Below are 15,947 nucleotides of genomic sequence, written 5' to 3' on the forward strand. Positions count from 1 at the left end.
AAAAACTTGATATAACTACATTATTTGATGGTTTCATCATTTTAATTTAACTTAAGAATTAACCTATTTTAATATTTGACAAGTTTTGTAGTGTAAAAAGAATGATCAAGATTTTAAAATAAAATAGCAGAAATAATTTTTGACATCTCTTGAAACAATATTTATATAGACAAACTATCGATGGCCAGGTCCAGGTATCTTTAATTACAAAATTATATGTACTTTTAAACATTGGTACAAATATAGGTTTTTGGAAAAGGTTTAAATTTTTTTGCTAGTTTTATCTACCTCAGTTGTTCACAATTCAAGATCATAAAAATATAAAATATTCAAGATTTTGTGGAAGTGAGGACCCATAGTAATGTTGAATTACTTAGTTTGATTAAAAAAGTAATTTCAAGATACTTCTAAATATATAGCTTAAAAAAAATTGTTTGTATGTTCAACATGCTCTAAATAGCCACTATGGACATCTGATAAAGTTCTGTATTAATTATTATAAAAAACCTATCTACTTTTGTTATCTGTTTGAGATGTATGGATGGATATAGAATTAGTATAATATACTATATATATACATATTATGTAGAAATATTGAGAAGTGATAAGTAATATTCGTTGAATTTCGAAAATGCAAGAAGCATCACAAGCGCCAATATTTTGGGCATACAGTCGACATAACCTTTCATAATGTTATTAAACTAACAAAAAACTTTAGTATTCAAACTTGGAGCTTAAACAGAGCTAATTATTGTAATATTCCAGGTTCCTAAATGTTTATAAATATAAAGTGTTAATTTTAGACGAAGGAATCACGAAATAAGCATCATTTTCTTACCTCATTGACACCTGAATCCTCGAGTGACTTTTACAACTTTTCACACAAAACTTAAAACTTTGGAGATAAAACTTTATCACTTCAATGTACACTTACAAACCGAATAAGCTAACAATTATTATTTTCACTAAGAAACAAACACTGAACAACACAAATAAGTGAAAACAAAATATTATTCGAAACGAATTGACATCGCTTTCGCCATGGTCCAAATGTTGATGCTCTAATGCGCTCCCTGGTGACAAATTCGTAAACTCAAACATTTTGTTTTGTTATTCTGAATATAATCTGTAGACGTGAACCACCAAACTGTCACAGATTACGAGTCTCAATATTTATAAGTTTTGCAACTTCTGATGGCCACAAAGTGTGAAAATTAACTATTATTTTTTAAATATAACAGTAATCTACGAAATTAAACAGATGGAAGGAAGGTATCCAACACATTCCTTCCATCTGTTGTCGATTTTCAAACTTAATAACTTGCCGTGTTTCACGTGAATTATACACTTGAATGCGAATTAATATAGATGGCGCTATATTACAAATTAAAGCATACTGAGAACTTCCAACATCCAATTTTTAATTAATTTGATTTTTAAAACGTCTATTTACAAGTGATACTTTTATAAATTAAAGAATTCAATCTTTTATAATAGTACAACCATTCAAAACATTCAGAGGAAAATATTATAACCTTATAAGCCGACGATTTGAGAGTCAGCCACAACGGCATATCACGTACTTAGAAATAAGAAATAATCAGTGGAACAGACTCCGTAGCATGTGTTGTCAAACCAATTGGGCTTTATCGGAATGTAAAGAAATAGAATGAGTGTTTGTGAATTAATCTTATTAGTTAAAAAGCATATAATGCTCAGGGTTCGTTTAAACCTAAATTATATCAAAAGGCGTCAAAGGACACTTTTTAAAAATAAAACTAACATTATTAAATTACAAATTTATATTCACACACAAAATCAGCATTTGGAATGTCAATTGTCAGAATTTTAAAATTAGACATTAATATAAAAGTGCTAAACGTCATTCACCAAGTTCCATATTTAAAAACCTTTAGGTAATATAATTAATAATATCAATATAGAATAAACTTCGCAGTCGGTAATTCGGTAAGTCGTTGAGCAATGCGCAGACGTCGCTTTAACTTCTGATCCTAATAAAAATGCTCCTAATGCCAACATATTAGCAAAAGTTACGAACCTGATACCCGAAAGGCCAGTCTTCAACCACCAGTGCTACATATTTTTTTAACACAGCACATCACTCAATTTGTTCTATAGAAAAATCCACTTAAAGCAATTACTCTTATTATTTTTTTTAATTAAAACTATTATAAATAAGAATGTATGACTTTGATTTTAACATCGAGGAAAAAGAAACCTTTCCCATAAGTAATAAATTTATGGAAAATTAATGAATAGATCTTCACAATTTAGCCCGATAGGTGGCGCTGACATCAAGTTAAATATTTAATAGAAACTTGAGATATTTCGTAGCCTTTCTTGTTACAATTTGCTAGTAGGATGTTGGTCGAGCGCCATATTGTCCAATGCGAAGATATTTTCTGGATCCAAAGCGGTTTTAGCGGCGTAAAGAAGGCGACGTCCCGCTTCACTCACAGTCTGAGTGTACCATTTCTTTCGAAGTTTTCCAACGCCATGGTGATGCGATATCGAACCTATCAAATAAAATATTTATATAGTATTCGCATAATTAGTCAATGTTGAATTTAGTATTTTTAATACTCTGTACATTATTTAAGGAGGTTACCAAAAACGCGAAACGTCAAAATCATTGACAGATTAAATTCTCTTTCAAATCCATTAAGAAAATGTCTAATACATTGTCATATATAATAAATATGTCGTTTATATTTGTGATTAATACTGATCACTATCAGAAACACTGTTTACTTTAAATTATCGTAAATGGTACGCTCTTTTTTGGTATTTACATAATTGTATAGAAAATGTTGTCTCATTCTTGATATTCGAGTCTTGACAATCATTAGTTACCGTTTTTGCCAGATCAGAACTTAAATCTTAGCTATACAATATTAATTAATTAATTTTATTGAACACTGATACGAACCTCCACAAGCAATGATTTCATCCCTCGCAGCCTCTTCAATTTCCTCATAGGTTCGTAATGGATCTGCGCAACCCGCGCTATTGAAGCCGAAGTAGAAATAGATGCAGCATCCCGCATCATACCTGATAATGTTCAATTATTGATTCAAAATACACTCTGTACTTGAAATTCTTCTAAAATTTAAACTAAAGAATAACGTCGTCTCGGGAGTATGCAGATATTCTTAAAATACCCAGCGATTTATAACCGTATTTTATCAAGCAACTTATTTTTCTAAAAATTAAAATACTAAAAAAGAATAACGTTTCGGGAGTATTTAGTTGTATCCCATGAAATGGCCAGCGATTTATTAATATTTTTATCAGGCAACTTAATATAGTATTAATTGATGATACATTAGAATTCTTAAAAGCTAAGTTACTAAAGTCAGTAAATCTAGTGATATTTCAATTTCAATAAAGGACAAGTTTTATTAATTAAGCATTTTGTTAATCCAATGGCAGACCCAGCGCCTGTAACTTCGTATAGCCATGGGCGGATCGTGAATTTGTGGAGCTCTGGGGTTTACGGGGAAATACCTCGTAACAGCACGCACACACACTCGAAAAAATACACCGACCGAAAACAAATGAGGACTTCCCCGTTCCGTTTGATAGGTGATTGGATTTTTTAAAATTTCAGGAGGAACAGAGTGTGCCACCTGCCGGGTCGGTCACCCCGCTCAAAGGATTTCCTTTTTTTTTCAACGAAATTTTCATTAATTTATAATAATATGAAATAATTAATAAATGAATATATACAAAATTGTGTTGTATTTATTCATTAGTGACTTTATTTGTAACAAAAAAAAGTAAGTAATTTTTCGGAGGGTAACACTGAAATGAAATTAAACGAATCCCTTTTCACGCTATTATCAGAAACCAGATCAAGACATTATATACCTATTATGTCACTGATAAAGAAGTGTATATATTTTTAACACTTACGTCTGTGTAAGTCGACAGGAGATGAGGTAATGAGAGACGTTTCTCGCTTTGCACTCCGTTATAACCCGTCGTTTTGTGTTCCGACAGAGGATCAACGTCCTCTCCCATGGCACTGACGTCTCGAAGGATTCAGCCACTATGTCATACTCTAGTGCCAGGTCCTGAAGAAATGTATTATGTAATATATATCTGTGCCCATAGGTCAGAATATGATAACTGCAATTTTATTACTTTGTACTAATAATTGTCTGATCTATGACCACAGATATATATGTCGCAGCCAACTAGCTTAATTAGCCGGTCAATTGACAGCCTAGCCATTTAACTAGCGGCCTGAAAGAATAAACAATAAGCGTCAGAGGTTTGTAAGCCGTAGCGTTTGTTACGACATTTAATAAACTGGCTGGCTAATGCTTATGCTTATGCTGGTCATTTTGACCTTCAAAAGTGCCTTTTTAATAGGCCTAATTGAAATAAATTATTTGACTTTGATTTAGAATCATGTTTACACTGAACATTCTCGCAGAATCCTTTCTAGGAAGAATTAACCAAATTTAAGACTTAATGAAAATAATTATTCATCCCCAACTCACCCTGATATAAGCAATGACAAAAGTCAATGTATACCCAATCTCTCCATTCTTTGCCCCACCAGGGATGCCCCCAAATTGCCCCGCGATGCTATTCAATTGGGCCTCTCTCTCCGTCACTTGGTCCAATTTACCCTCCATCAACAGTGTTACCACACATAGCTTCATCGGGTCAAATCCTTTAATCTTCGTAATATATAACTTCTTCAGCCCATCTAGTAACACTCCCCCCCACGATGTTTCCGTTTTCAAGGCATGTCCGAATCTAAACTATAAAAAAAAACATCGTCGTGTTAACCCATGTGTTTTGAAGTGCCAAGAATTCTATGTTAGATTTCTTCGGAATAAGGAATAGAAAACAATAAAATCACAAGCGATAAATTTACTTTATTATTATTTATAGGATTATAACTTTAGGGAAATACTTTCTATTTATTAATTTTTATCTATAAGTAATCTGAAGTATTTAGTAATCTATAGCGAACCATTTCGGGTCCTTCAAGAAAAGAGCGTACCAATTCTTAAAAGGCACTTGTGCGCTTTCTGGCATTGTGAATGTCCATGGGCGGCGATATCACTTATACATAGCATCGGGTGAGCATCCTGCCCGTTTGCCTCCTATTGTATATATATAAATATATATATTATATACACAAAAGTCTAGAAGTATTATTGTGTTTTATCGCATTAATTACAACAGTAATTAAACATAATTAAGTGGAATTAAATTTAATAATTTTTACACCATTTTATGTTAATTATATTTACGTTGTTATGAATAATGAGATCAGTGATAAGCTAATACAAGTTTTTTTTTTAATCTGTTAAAATTTCTTAATTAATTGGAATTAAGATCGATCTTTTCCAAAAATTCCTAGGAAAAGCTAATAAAAATATATTACCACTCTTCTTGTACATTTGGCTATGTATAATCATACCTGTTCATTATCCATTAATCGTATACTAGAAGGTTGTAAACGTTGCCTGGCGACTTCTCTCTCAAATTGGAACCCACTCTCCCAGTCAGGGAATACCAGTGATCCATATCGGACCAGAGAGGGTAACGGACGGATTTTTAACGTCACCTTAAATAATATATGTTATTTCTATAAAGACATAGACATATCATTTATTACAAACAAAAACACACACACACAAACTAACAATAATCAAAGAAAAAAATTTAAATAAAAGATATAATGAGAGATATATATAAAAAATTTTTTTTTTCCTTTTCCCATTCGGTTCGTTTCAAGTATGTAATGAGTGTGTGCTGTGCTGTGTGTGTAAAGGAAGGCCGGCACACAATAAATACGTATGCATATAAAGGAATATATATACGGAAGTACAAACTCAAAGGCTCTAAAGGTATATGTGAAAATCCAATATTTTTAAAGAATATCAATATTTATATTAACACGTTTTCAATTCATCCATTCATGCTTTAATAATTCACAGTAATTTAATAACTATTTATATAATAGTATACATAGAGGCTAAATTGTAATTTTGGATCAAAAACTAATAACAAAAAAAGTATCTTACCTCAGTGACAACTCCTAGGCATCCCTCTGACCCCATGACGACATGTTCCCATTCCGGGCCGCAAGAGATCCGTGGGACACAACAACTCTTTTCTATGACTCCACGAGGCGTCACCACCTATAAAAAAACCAGTGACGCTACAACCTTTTAAGTCTGGGCCTCAGATTTCTGTATCAATTTCGATCAGATTGGGCGTAAGAAGCACGAAAAAGATTGCGATGGTGAATAACCTGGAGGCTAAGGCCCACCTATAGCCATTGATGATTATGATGATGATGATACTTTAACAGTTTTTAAGTTCAAATAATAGTTTATGTCAAGTTAAAAAAAAAATTAAATATTTAATACCTTAGTTTGAACTATTAGATCCTCAATGTTGCCATACGTGTTCTTCTTCATACCAGATGCTCTGGTTGCCACCCATCCACCCAGGGTTGAAAATTCATAGGAATCAGGTTCATGACCGACTGTAAAGCCTCTTGCCCGCATCTCTCTTTCCAAATCCTGACCCACTATACCAGCCTGAAGTATAAAAAATTAAAGATATGAAATTTTTCTGAATTGTCTTAAATAAAAAGCTTTTATTTAATTATTTTATGTTATTATACGACCTCTATATAACCGAAATTTCGAATCCCCTAAATGTTAAGGGTGGCTCACCTCTAACTTTATTTATAGATTTTTATGATACAGCATACAAAAATTCATACAACCCTTAATTGAGAGGGTTGCTCTTCGATCAACCATTATTTTTTATTATAGTAAATAGTTATTTTTATTGAGCTAAAAAAATGTTTCCTAGAAATAATATGTATACATGGCAAAACAACGTTTGCCGTCTAGTAAAATATAATCGCAAACAGATCACATAAGAGGCATCCTACCTGAACTCTAGCCAACAGCTGTTCTCTATCTAGCCACAGTATGGAGTTCATGTCACTGGTGTCCAAAGCCACTATGGGACGGCTCTCATGCTCAGGACACGTTATGGATCCCGATACAGAAGTACCACCGCCGAACGGGATCAGTACAAACTTAAACTTAGATGCACACTCTACTATTTGCTGTACCTGAAATATGCAATAGAAGTATAAATACAGTAAACTGAATTAGGATAGAAGTAAAAATCATTGGAACGACAGTTGTTAACGCTTAGGGTGGGTGCACAACTGGCGAATTATTAAGGAATTCGCCCGGATGAGCCCGTTGAACCCGTAATTTAAAATACGATCCTATTTCCCGGGAAATAACTTAGCTTTACCAAGGTTCATGCAAAAGTTAAATAACGATTTTGTCTACAAATCTACGCTTCATGGCTACGATATTATTTACACATACACTTACAAACAAGTTACTATTTTTTAATAAAAAATGCATAATTAGCCTGCCAAAAAGTTTGTTGTTGTACCTGAATAATTGCTTAGTTTTTTTTAAATTGATTAAAGATAAATAAACTAAAAGGACAGTGAATACCAAAATACCCTAAACTTCCAAACTAAAGAGTTAACAAAAAAAATAATCAATAGAAAAAATATTACAATAGACAGTTTGTCTGATTCAAAACGATATTTTTGCCTTTAAAGTAATAAGGATCAGTGATACAAATGCAAAAATGTGGCAAACACTATATGACCTATGGATATACGTAAGTCAGTACGCATTACTTATTACATCATTTAAAAACACTAATTACAAACGTTACTCGATCCGTGACTTCTAATTGTTATCATCTGTTTAAATTATTTGATGCATTAGAAATCGCACCTACCTGTTCATGACATTCAGGCCATATAACCGCGTCGGGTATCCTCTGAAAGCTGTTATTTCTAAGATGCGTCATATCATTCAGGGTCTGCCCATGGGCACGGATGAGCCTATCCATACCCTCGACGCTGACCAAGCTGATCTTCTCCAACTCCTGCCGAACCTCGTCCGGTAATCGGCTTTGAGGATATACCGTAGGAGTGGGAGGAATCTTCGGGGGCTTGGAGATGTCCACATCGAATTTTTCTTTCACCCATTGCACGAAATGGGGTAGCGACTTGCCACCGATAAGATATCTGAAAATCCAATTTGCATCATATAAAACATTAATTAAACAATGCATTTAAAGATAACACGATAACTATCTTGTAAAGTCATTTTATAATTTATACATACAGATACACTTAATAAAAATGAAAAGTGCAATTGATAAGGAGAAAACTTTCTATGATATTTGACTGCAAACAGGGAAAATAAAATATGAATGTGTGCATTCACGTATCACATATATGAAATGATTACTTAAGAACCATATTATTGAGAAAATTTTAAGTATTATTTGGCAATAGTAGAATTATATGACTAGACTGTTAGAGTAATAAAATTTGATATAGAATTTGGACAGATACGTACAATTTTGTTTTCAGTAAAGCGATAATATCTAGACAAATAAATTTATTTACGCTAGTTATCTTTATAGGAAATAAGGGCATGCATTGGTATCAATTTAATTATAAATATGTAAGTAAATATAACATTGAAAATATCACAATACTTTAAAGATAAAATGTTTTTTTGGTAAATTTATCGAATCACGGCACCTTAAAATCAGCTCCAATTTTTTTTATCGCTCTTTACGACTCTTATGTAGTACCTACCCAAAGTAATATTTAGGAGGCGCATGGCTTTGGACACTTAATAAGACCGCTAGGTGTTCGATTCCCGGTCGGGGCGCAAGTTTATTTCTATTAATTAAAAAAACCTAACCTGTAATTCACTGGGAACTGACTTTTTTTATCAAGAATGTAATATTATCAGTTTTTTTTTTTATTTTGTAAGAGGTCCAACCGTTAACCTAATACAATTTATTGCGTTCTCATTCTTTCATTCATTTCACAAATCATCCACTTTATTGGTAGGTACACCATTGCTGAGTGATAAATTTTGGAGCCGTTTCAAGGTGGAGCTTTGATTGGACAAATTTACCGATTTTTTTATCCATATCAAACTTAGAGATAAACGTTCGGCATAAAACGTGAAAGTATAATTGTTGCCATGGTTTCAGTGACTAGTGAGTGTTTGTTAATTGCGTCGCAAGCCTATTCCAATTGCTGATTTAAACATACTTAAATCAATGAAATAAATATATGTATTTAATATGCTTATGCGCATGAATGTTAAATATAGGTATTATATGAGTAAAACATCTAGGAATTTTAAACCTCGTTTGTTTTCAAGTATCCACCATGTAAATACTGCAAGTGTTTGCAATGTAACCTTGTACCTTTTAACTGAGCAAATTCTAGTGCTAATAAGTGTGATTGATGCTAAAGGTGAGTTTTAGTTACAGAAATGTACTTCCAAGTTACAAGGTAAGGAAATGTCTATGTAACGCTTTTCGAAAGGAAAAAGTACACCCTCAACAGACCCGTTTATATGCGATTTACACACTTTTTTTTTAATATTTAATCTTATTGCATGCACTGTTTTAACCAGAGTACTGTCTCTTTTCATCACAGCGTAAACACAATTTGACGGAGAGAGACGAAAGAGTGTGTTCTGACGAAAAAGTCCTGCATTCTGGTTTGCCTATTTAATAATAATTTAATTAAAATAATAATAATACTATTGATAATGGTTTGCCTATTTTTAGTGTAAATTTTATTTTCTATGATGTATTTTTTATGTTGTTCTCTTTTTACAATATAGTATGAATTCTCACCTTTTGCCTGTAAACGTGGCGATGTCATCTTTCAACTGGAACATTGAGTCTTTGTATCCCCATCCGTACCATTTTAACAGCTCTTGTCTGAAAAAAAAATATCATACTGGCCCAATTTTCTCAACCTAAATCTAATATACAAAATTCTCGTGTCACAGTTTTCGTTGCCATACTCCTCCGAAACGGCTTGACCGATTTTGATGAAATTTTTTGTGCTCATCCTGTTTCTATGAGAATCGGCCAACATCTATTGTTCATCCCCCTAAATGTTAGGGGTAGTCCACCCCTAAATTTTTTTTTATTTTTTAGACAAAATTTTTAATTTCTATTTTTTTATGATACAGCATTAAAAAATACATACAACCCCTAACTTTCACCCCTCTACGATCAACCCCTATTTTTTATTATAAATGATATACATGGCAAAACGACGTTTGCCCGGTCAGCTAGTATACTATAATATATCGTTATTTAAGTACACGACCGTATCCTAAATTATAACTCGAGAATTCATTTCAGTTATATATGTCACCGTAAAATTGTAAAAACCGTTAGATTGTAATCTATCTCGCGAGATTGTAAACTGTCGAAAGATTGTGAACCTCAACGAACTGCTTACAAATTAACGTATTATTATTCGGTAGTTATATGAAATTGTTGGGAAGTAAAATTTATCTGTAATTGACCAAAGAAGTTTGAATGATAACTAAGTTAGTGTAGTACAATCTACAATAGTACAAGGCTCGCAAGCGCGTTGCCGGCCTTTTAATAATTGATACGCTATTTCTTTGAAGGACCCTAAGTCGAATTGGTGTAAGACAAGCCAAGGTTTCCTCACTATGTTTTCCTTTACCGTTTGAGCGAATTTTAAAAGCGCATATATAGAAAGAAAGCCCATTGGTGCACAGCCGGGTTGAACCTAAGACCCCGTGGATGAGAGCCGCACGCTGAAGCTACTAGGCCAACACTGGTCCGAGGCTATTCACCTTATCAAATACAGGAAGTAGATATTTGCATTACTACTACTATACTTAAATTTTATAAAAAGGGATTTTGCAAATATGTATCACTATACAAACACAGATTAGCTAGCAAGGTACTTTTAAAATTGGCTATCATCTTATCAGTAATGACTGAATATTATCAGCCGAGTGACCGCTTTTTTCAAATATATTTTCCGAGAAAATATTTGTCATTCACGATTGCTATGATAATATTAGTTTCGTAATTTTTTAGATATGAAATTATGTTATTCCTTCTTAGAAAAATATATGTACTTAATCAATAGTGTATGGATTATTATCGGGAAATCCTCCATGTGAAAGAAGGTTGGACCTAGCATTTCGAATCGGTAACAACTTAAAAATGGCGCCGTCCGCTCTTCAGTATACAAAATAAAATTCAGTATATAAAATTTTACAATATTTTATATACTTATTTTAATGCTGCAAACGATTTTAAGGTTTTGTACGCGAAGGAAGGAAATTTGGTTTAAAGTCCAATGGGACTTTATTTTAAAAGTGGACTGAAGAAGTACCATTTTAGAGTGACTTCAAATTTTAATTCAAAAAACATTTTTCGCTCATTTATAACTAGATCTAAGGTATAACTCAAAACTTATTTTCCGGGACCTGAAGCTCCGGGTAAAAATAATTACTAAGCCACGAAGGCGAATACCGCGTGATATACAATTTCACTCAACGATGTTTACGAATGTTGTTTCAAAACAAATACCATGAGATACGATTAATACTAAGGATGATTAAAAGATGCCGTTATTGTTATATGTATATGGAACAATTGTTTATAGAATATTTTAAAACATGTTGTTGCCAGTTAAAAATAACTTTCACAATTTCATTTGTATATATAATTGATAGATTTATCTCATACCATTTTACCGAGTTTTTAACTATGAATTCTGTATTCTATCTACATGAGACTACAATTAAAAGTCATGAACAAACCAGGATTATCCTGTTAAATAAATTTAGTCGGTTAAATCGAACCCGTGACCATGCGAAATAATGCTATAATTATTAATTCTTCATTAATTGTAAAATAGGAAATGTTTAATCAAAATAATGTATATTTTTAGATCTTATAAGAATATAAAGTTAATGGCAAACATATATTTTACTTATTTTAAGATTTCCGCTTAGTTGTCTTAACATATATTTAATCCGAAATAAAACATATTTACAAGCTATTTCACGCTAGAAATTTTTTACCCAAATCCGTAAAGTCGTAATTTGACTGCATACCATTTACATAATATATAACATTATTATTTAGAGCATATTTGCTTAATAGATCTAAATGTTTAAGACCGAAATAATCCTAAACCCAAACGTTGCCTGACTTTCCTCAAAATGATTTCAATTCGCGAACACAATGTAGATTTAAACAGGACGTTATATTAACAGCTATCTTGCGAAGTCTAGACTCTAGATTAATCCAGAATTATCTAAATTGAATGAACATTCTAAGACGGATTTTTATCACAGACCCACGATTAAAGAAAATATTTAAGCAGTCCTTATCTTATTATTACCTTCTTATCTAATAAATGTAATACCGCAAAGGGGACACAGCCCTACAAACATAAATAAATACATTTTGGCGCTTTTGGTATTCAAGTGACACCAATTGTGTTTATAGACAAATGGCAGGCGAATATTTTTAGAATGTAGTGCTGTTAATTATATCCAGAAAACTGGAACGGGACACGACGCACTCATTAATAATTGACGCCTACTTCCTATTTTTTTGCAAAATAAGACATAATACTAGTTAAAACTTGGATAAAACAGGAAAACCTTACCGCTTTCTAGGAATTACACTTTTAACTTTAATCTCTGTCTCATAAGTGTTTCTGTTATCACTTATCGAACGTTTATTTTGTACACTTTTTACTGAATCGACTGCTGTCCTTACAAAGCCCACATTTTCAGACATATTATTAATATTTCTGAATTAAATTAATATTTTCATAAACGCGACAATTATAGATTTGCGTTGGACAACATTTGGTACGATTTTTGTAAAACGCGCACTCGTCGCGCGCACGTTGATATTGAGAAACGTCAATAATGCGCGTGAAGTATTATAGCGACATCTTTTTAATACAGTTATAACTACTATGTAATATAAATATGACAAATGAACTTTGTATAGAAAAGTTTCACTTTATTTTTGAACCACAAGATGGCGCTTTACTAAATAATTAACTGTACAGTACATTATCGTTATATTATGATTTTTGTTAAGCAAATATGTAACATTTTCTTTCTTTATGTGAGATAGCACTGTATTCGAATGATGCAAGAATATTTTAAAACTTAAAAATAATATTTGTGTTGGGTTAAATAACTTTAAACATAAATCTTTTACCAATGAATGGCACAGGATACAGAATACCTATTTCGATGTGGTATAATAAGAGTTATTTTCTAATACATATTATGTTTTTTAAACATTATCGTTTTTACTTGACTCAACTGTTAATATAATTTTAAGCTCACGAATGTAGGTAAATTACTCCCCTAAATAAAAAATATATAAAGTTCAAAAAAATATTATAATAAAATAAAATAAACAATGAAATTATATAATTATTAATTATTATTTTGGCTCACAAAAGTTATAAATAAATCTAATTCATAAAAATAAGTTTTCGTAAATAAATAAAGAAGGAAAACACATTTTTTTATTTATAAACGATTTATTTATTACATTAAATGTTGTACAAAATATGAAATAATTACATTTAACATCTAGCTTAAAACTAAAATAAAGCTAAAGCGTTTTTAAGTTGATCGACTACATATTATTTGTAGGCTACACCAAATAATCAAAGACAATTACTGCCTATATTATTAAATTATTAAACGTACGTTCGAGGACCGGCACTTACACCAAATTCGGCATAAAAGAGTTTGCGATGAAACATTTTTGATTTTATTTGCTTTTTTGTCTTTGGTCTGATAAAGACGTCATTGAAAGCACAGATTATAAACATTTATTATTCTGCCTTGCCTTTGAAATTCAGCAAACATTGTGAGAAGTGACATTACTAACAAGCGTCTCAGTAGTATTTTAGCCTAGCTTAGTTGTCATAAACCAGAATTCGAGCTACTACTGTTCCGATCCTAAGGCGAAGACGCAGGCTTTGCGTTTTTAAGTTAAAAGCTATACATTATAACGTATTATTAATATTTGATTAAATGCACATTTTCAGCTTAGTTTAGTATCATATCTTTAAAATGTTATGATTTAAGTATACACATAAAACTAAGGGAAATTAATTTCGGCAAAAAGTAATCCCTGGCCCTATCTTTTAGTCCAGAATTATATTTGAATCTTTTGGCTCTTAAATAATTCTATAGCTAAATTGATAATAATTTAAATTCGTATCGCAGTCTTCATTAATTATTTGAAGCACCTATTGTTACTTAAGCTATTAGCCACTATTTACAAATAAAATAAGTCCTTATAATATTGGACGATTATTGCGTTTATTTCAGAGTAAAACCTTAGTATAGTATAGTTAAAGGTAGCACTGAGTTTTAAATTAAAAATAAATTGAATATATAATAATTCAACAATTTACGAATATAATAAATTACTGGATTATTGTTTTTTAAACTGGCAACATTTATAATTAAAAATACAATGCATTGCGGTTATGTAAATCTAATAAAGATTGTTTTACTTTATACTCAAAGGTTAAAGGTAGCTAAATGCAAGCCTGGAAAGTTATACAGGAATAAGTGAAATTATGGCAGGAACTTGTGATATTCCGCAGCTTTCTTGTCCTTTTCTAAGACGTAAAACGACTTGGGTTTTCCATTACCAGAGTAGTATTTCCTGAAAGACTGAACCTTCGCCGGGACATAGTAGGATATCGACTCTATTGCATTGGGGTGAGCCTTTATCCATGTTGGAGTGTTTTCTACATTCACTATGTCATCATTGAGACGCGCCTGAGGGCGGTTCTTTGCCAGCTTGTTGAGAACTGGAAGGTTCCAATGATACACACGAGCTGGTTTTCCGTTGCCGTGCATTTGAAGGGGTAATTTCCTGGCTGCAACTGGTGCAGGGTCTATATTGCTGTAGTAGTTCATGTTTGGTGGTAGCTTGATCACGAACATTCTGGAGTCGCCGGTGCCATGTCGCCTGCCTTGTTCGGCTAAACGCTTTCTGTGGTGGGCGGCTGGTAAACGCAGCTTCTTAAGACCGAGGGAGCTGAGAAACTCGTGAGTTGATGGCTCATTTTTGTCCTGTGTGAGGTTATTGTCTGATGCTGGTGCGGCGCACGTAGCTGCTACTGCGAGTAGCAGGATTGCTGACCTGAAACGGGAGAAATAGTGCTTAAAACATTTGTCAGATACATCATTATTTTGCTTAACATTGGAAAGAAACTTTTCTTATAAAAATATCTTGTCACTAAATTAAGAGTTTGTAATCGTAAAACTAAATTCTAAAATAGATCCTTTTTAAGTGATATCTTGTATTTTCCAATTAAAAGACCATATGGGTCTCTCTCATTAAGGGCAACTATGGACTTAAAAGGAAGGAGGCAATTGCAATTAATAATTAATTCACTACAAAATTGCAATACAAAAACTAGTTTGGTTCAAGATGCCACATTCCCATAGCATTGTCTGCGTTTGACATCGAAATTTCTAGAGAGTAAACATTTGCACTATTCAGTAACAGGTTTCGAACTGAGGGGTCCATTGACGTGTTCGTGCTGTTTGCTTAGCTCAAGGGCCGCTTTGTCTTCTCTTAATGTCCCTCAAGCAATTAGCACACACCAGCTACATCGTAAAACGTTTACAGTATGCCCCGCCGAATGTGTCAAAGTAATAAAATTGCGTATTCTTTGCAGTTTGGGGTGTTTGTTATATTGTACACCTACTGTATGTTTGTAAAAAACTTTGAGTAAAAATGTGTATTATAGTATATATAATAATTAAGATCACCGAGATTTTTTTGGAATGAATTTATAAGCACAATGTATGATTAAAAACTACAAGATTTTTTTACACAAAAACACATCAGTTATATTGTTTTTAGAACATAAATTATAAATAAGCAAAGAAAAAATAACTTATACGTATTTGAGGCACTCCAACTTCTTGACACAATAGGAATAAGACTTCTAA

The 15,947-nt window shown here is 32.3% G+C and overlaps 3 protein-coding genes across 3 annotated transcripts in view; all 3 read right to left on the reverse strand.

Moving 5' to 3' along the window:
* The window catches only part of LOC125051143 (axin), a 79,561-nt gene extending 78,485 nt beyond the window's left edge, over window positions 1-1,076 (reverse strand). The window contains exon 1 of the mRNA XM_047651309.1: window positions 839-1,076. The gene's annotated coding sequence lies outside the window, so the exon portion shown is untranslated. The remainder of the gene's footprint in view (window positions 1-838) is intronic.
* A 1,103-nt stretch (window positions 1,077-2,179) lies between these two features.
* Window positions 2,180-12,843, reverse strand: LOC125051144 (alkyldihydroxyacetonephosphate synthase). Its single transcript, XM_047651315.1, has 11 exons — window positions 12,602-12,843; window positions 9,778-9,864; window positions 7,840-8,131; window positions 6,956-7,141; window positions 6,420-6,593; window positions 6,072-6,188; window positions 5,465-5,611; window positions 4,530-4,796; window positions 3,937-4,097; window positions 2,951-3,072; window positions 2,180-2,537 (listed from the first exon to the last, which is right to left on the reverse strand). Exons 1-11 carry the CDS (start codon window positions 12,733-12,735, stop codon window positions 2,365-2,367), a joined length of 1,860 nt encoding a protein of 619 aa, XP_047507271.1. The 5' UTR covers window positions 12,736-12,843; the 3' UTR covers window positions 2,180-2,364.
* A 640-nt stretch (window positions 12,844-13,483) lies between these two features.
* The window catches only part of LOC125051148, a 42,308-nt gene continuing 39,844 nt past the window's right edge, over window positions 13,484-15,947 (reverse strand). Inside the window, exon 2 of the mRNA XM_047651320.1 lies at window positions 13,484-15,129. Coding sequence (XP_047507276.1) covers window positions 14,556-15,129 — 574 coding nt within the window. The 3' untranslated portion in view covers window positions 13,484-14,555. The remainder of the gene's footprint in view (window positions 15,130-15,947) is intronic.

Source organism: Pieris napi, chromosome 7, assembly GCF_905475465.1.
Source record: "Pieris napi chromosome 7, ilPieNapi1.2, whole genome shotgun sequence".
NCBI lineage: Eukaryota > Metazoa > Arthropoda > Insecta > Lepidoptera > Pieridae > Pieris > Pieris napi.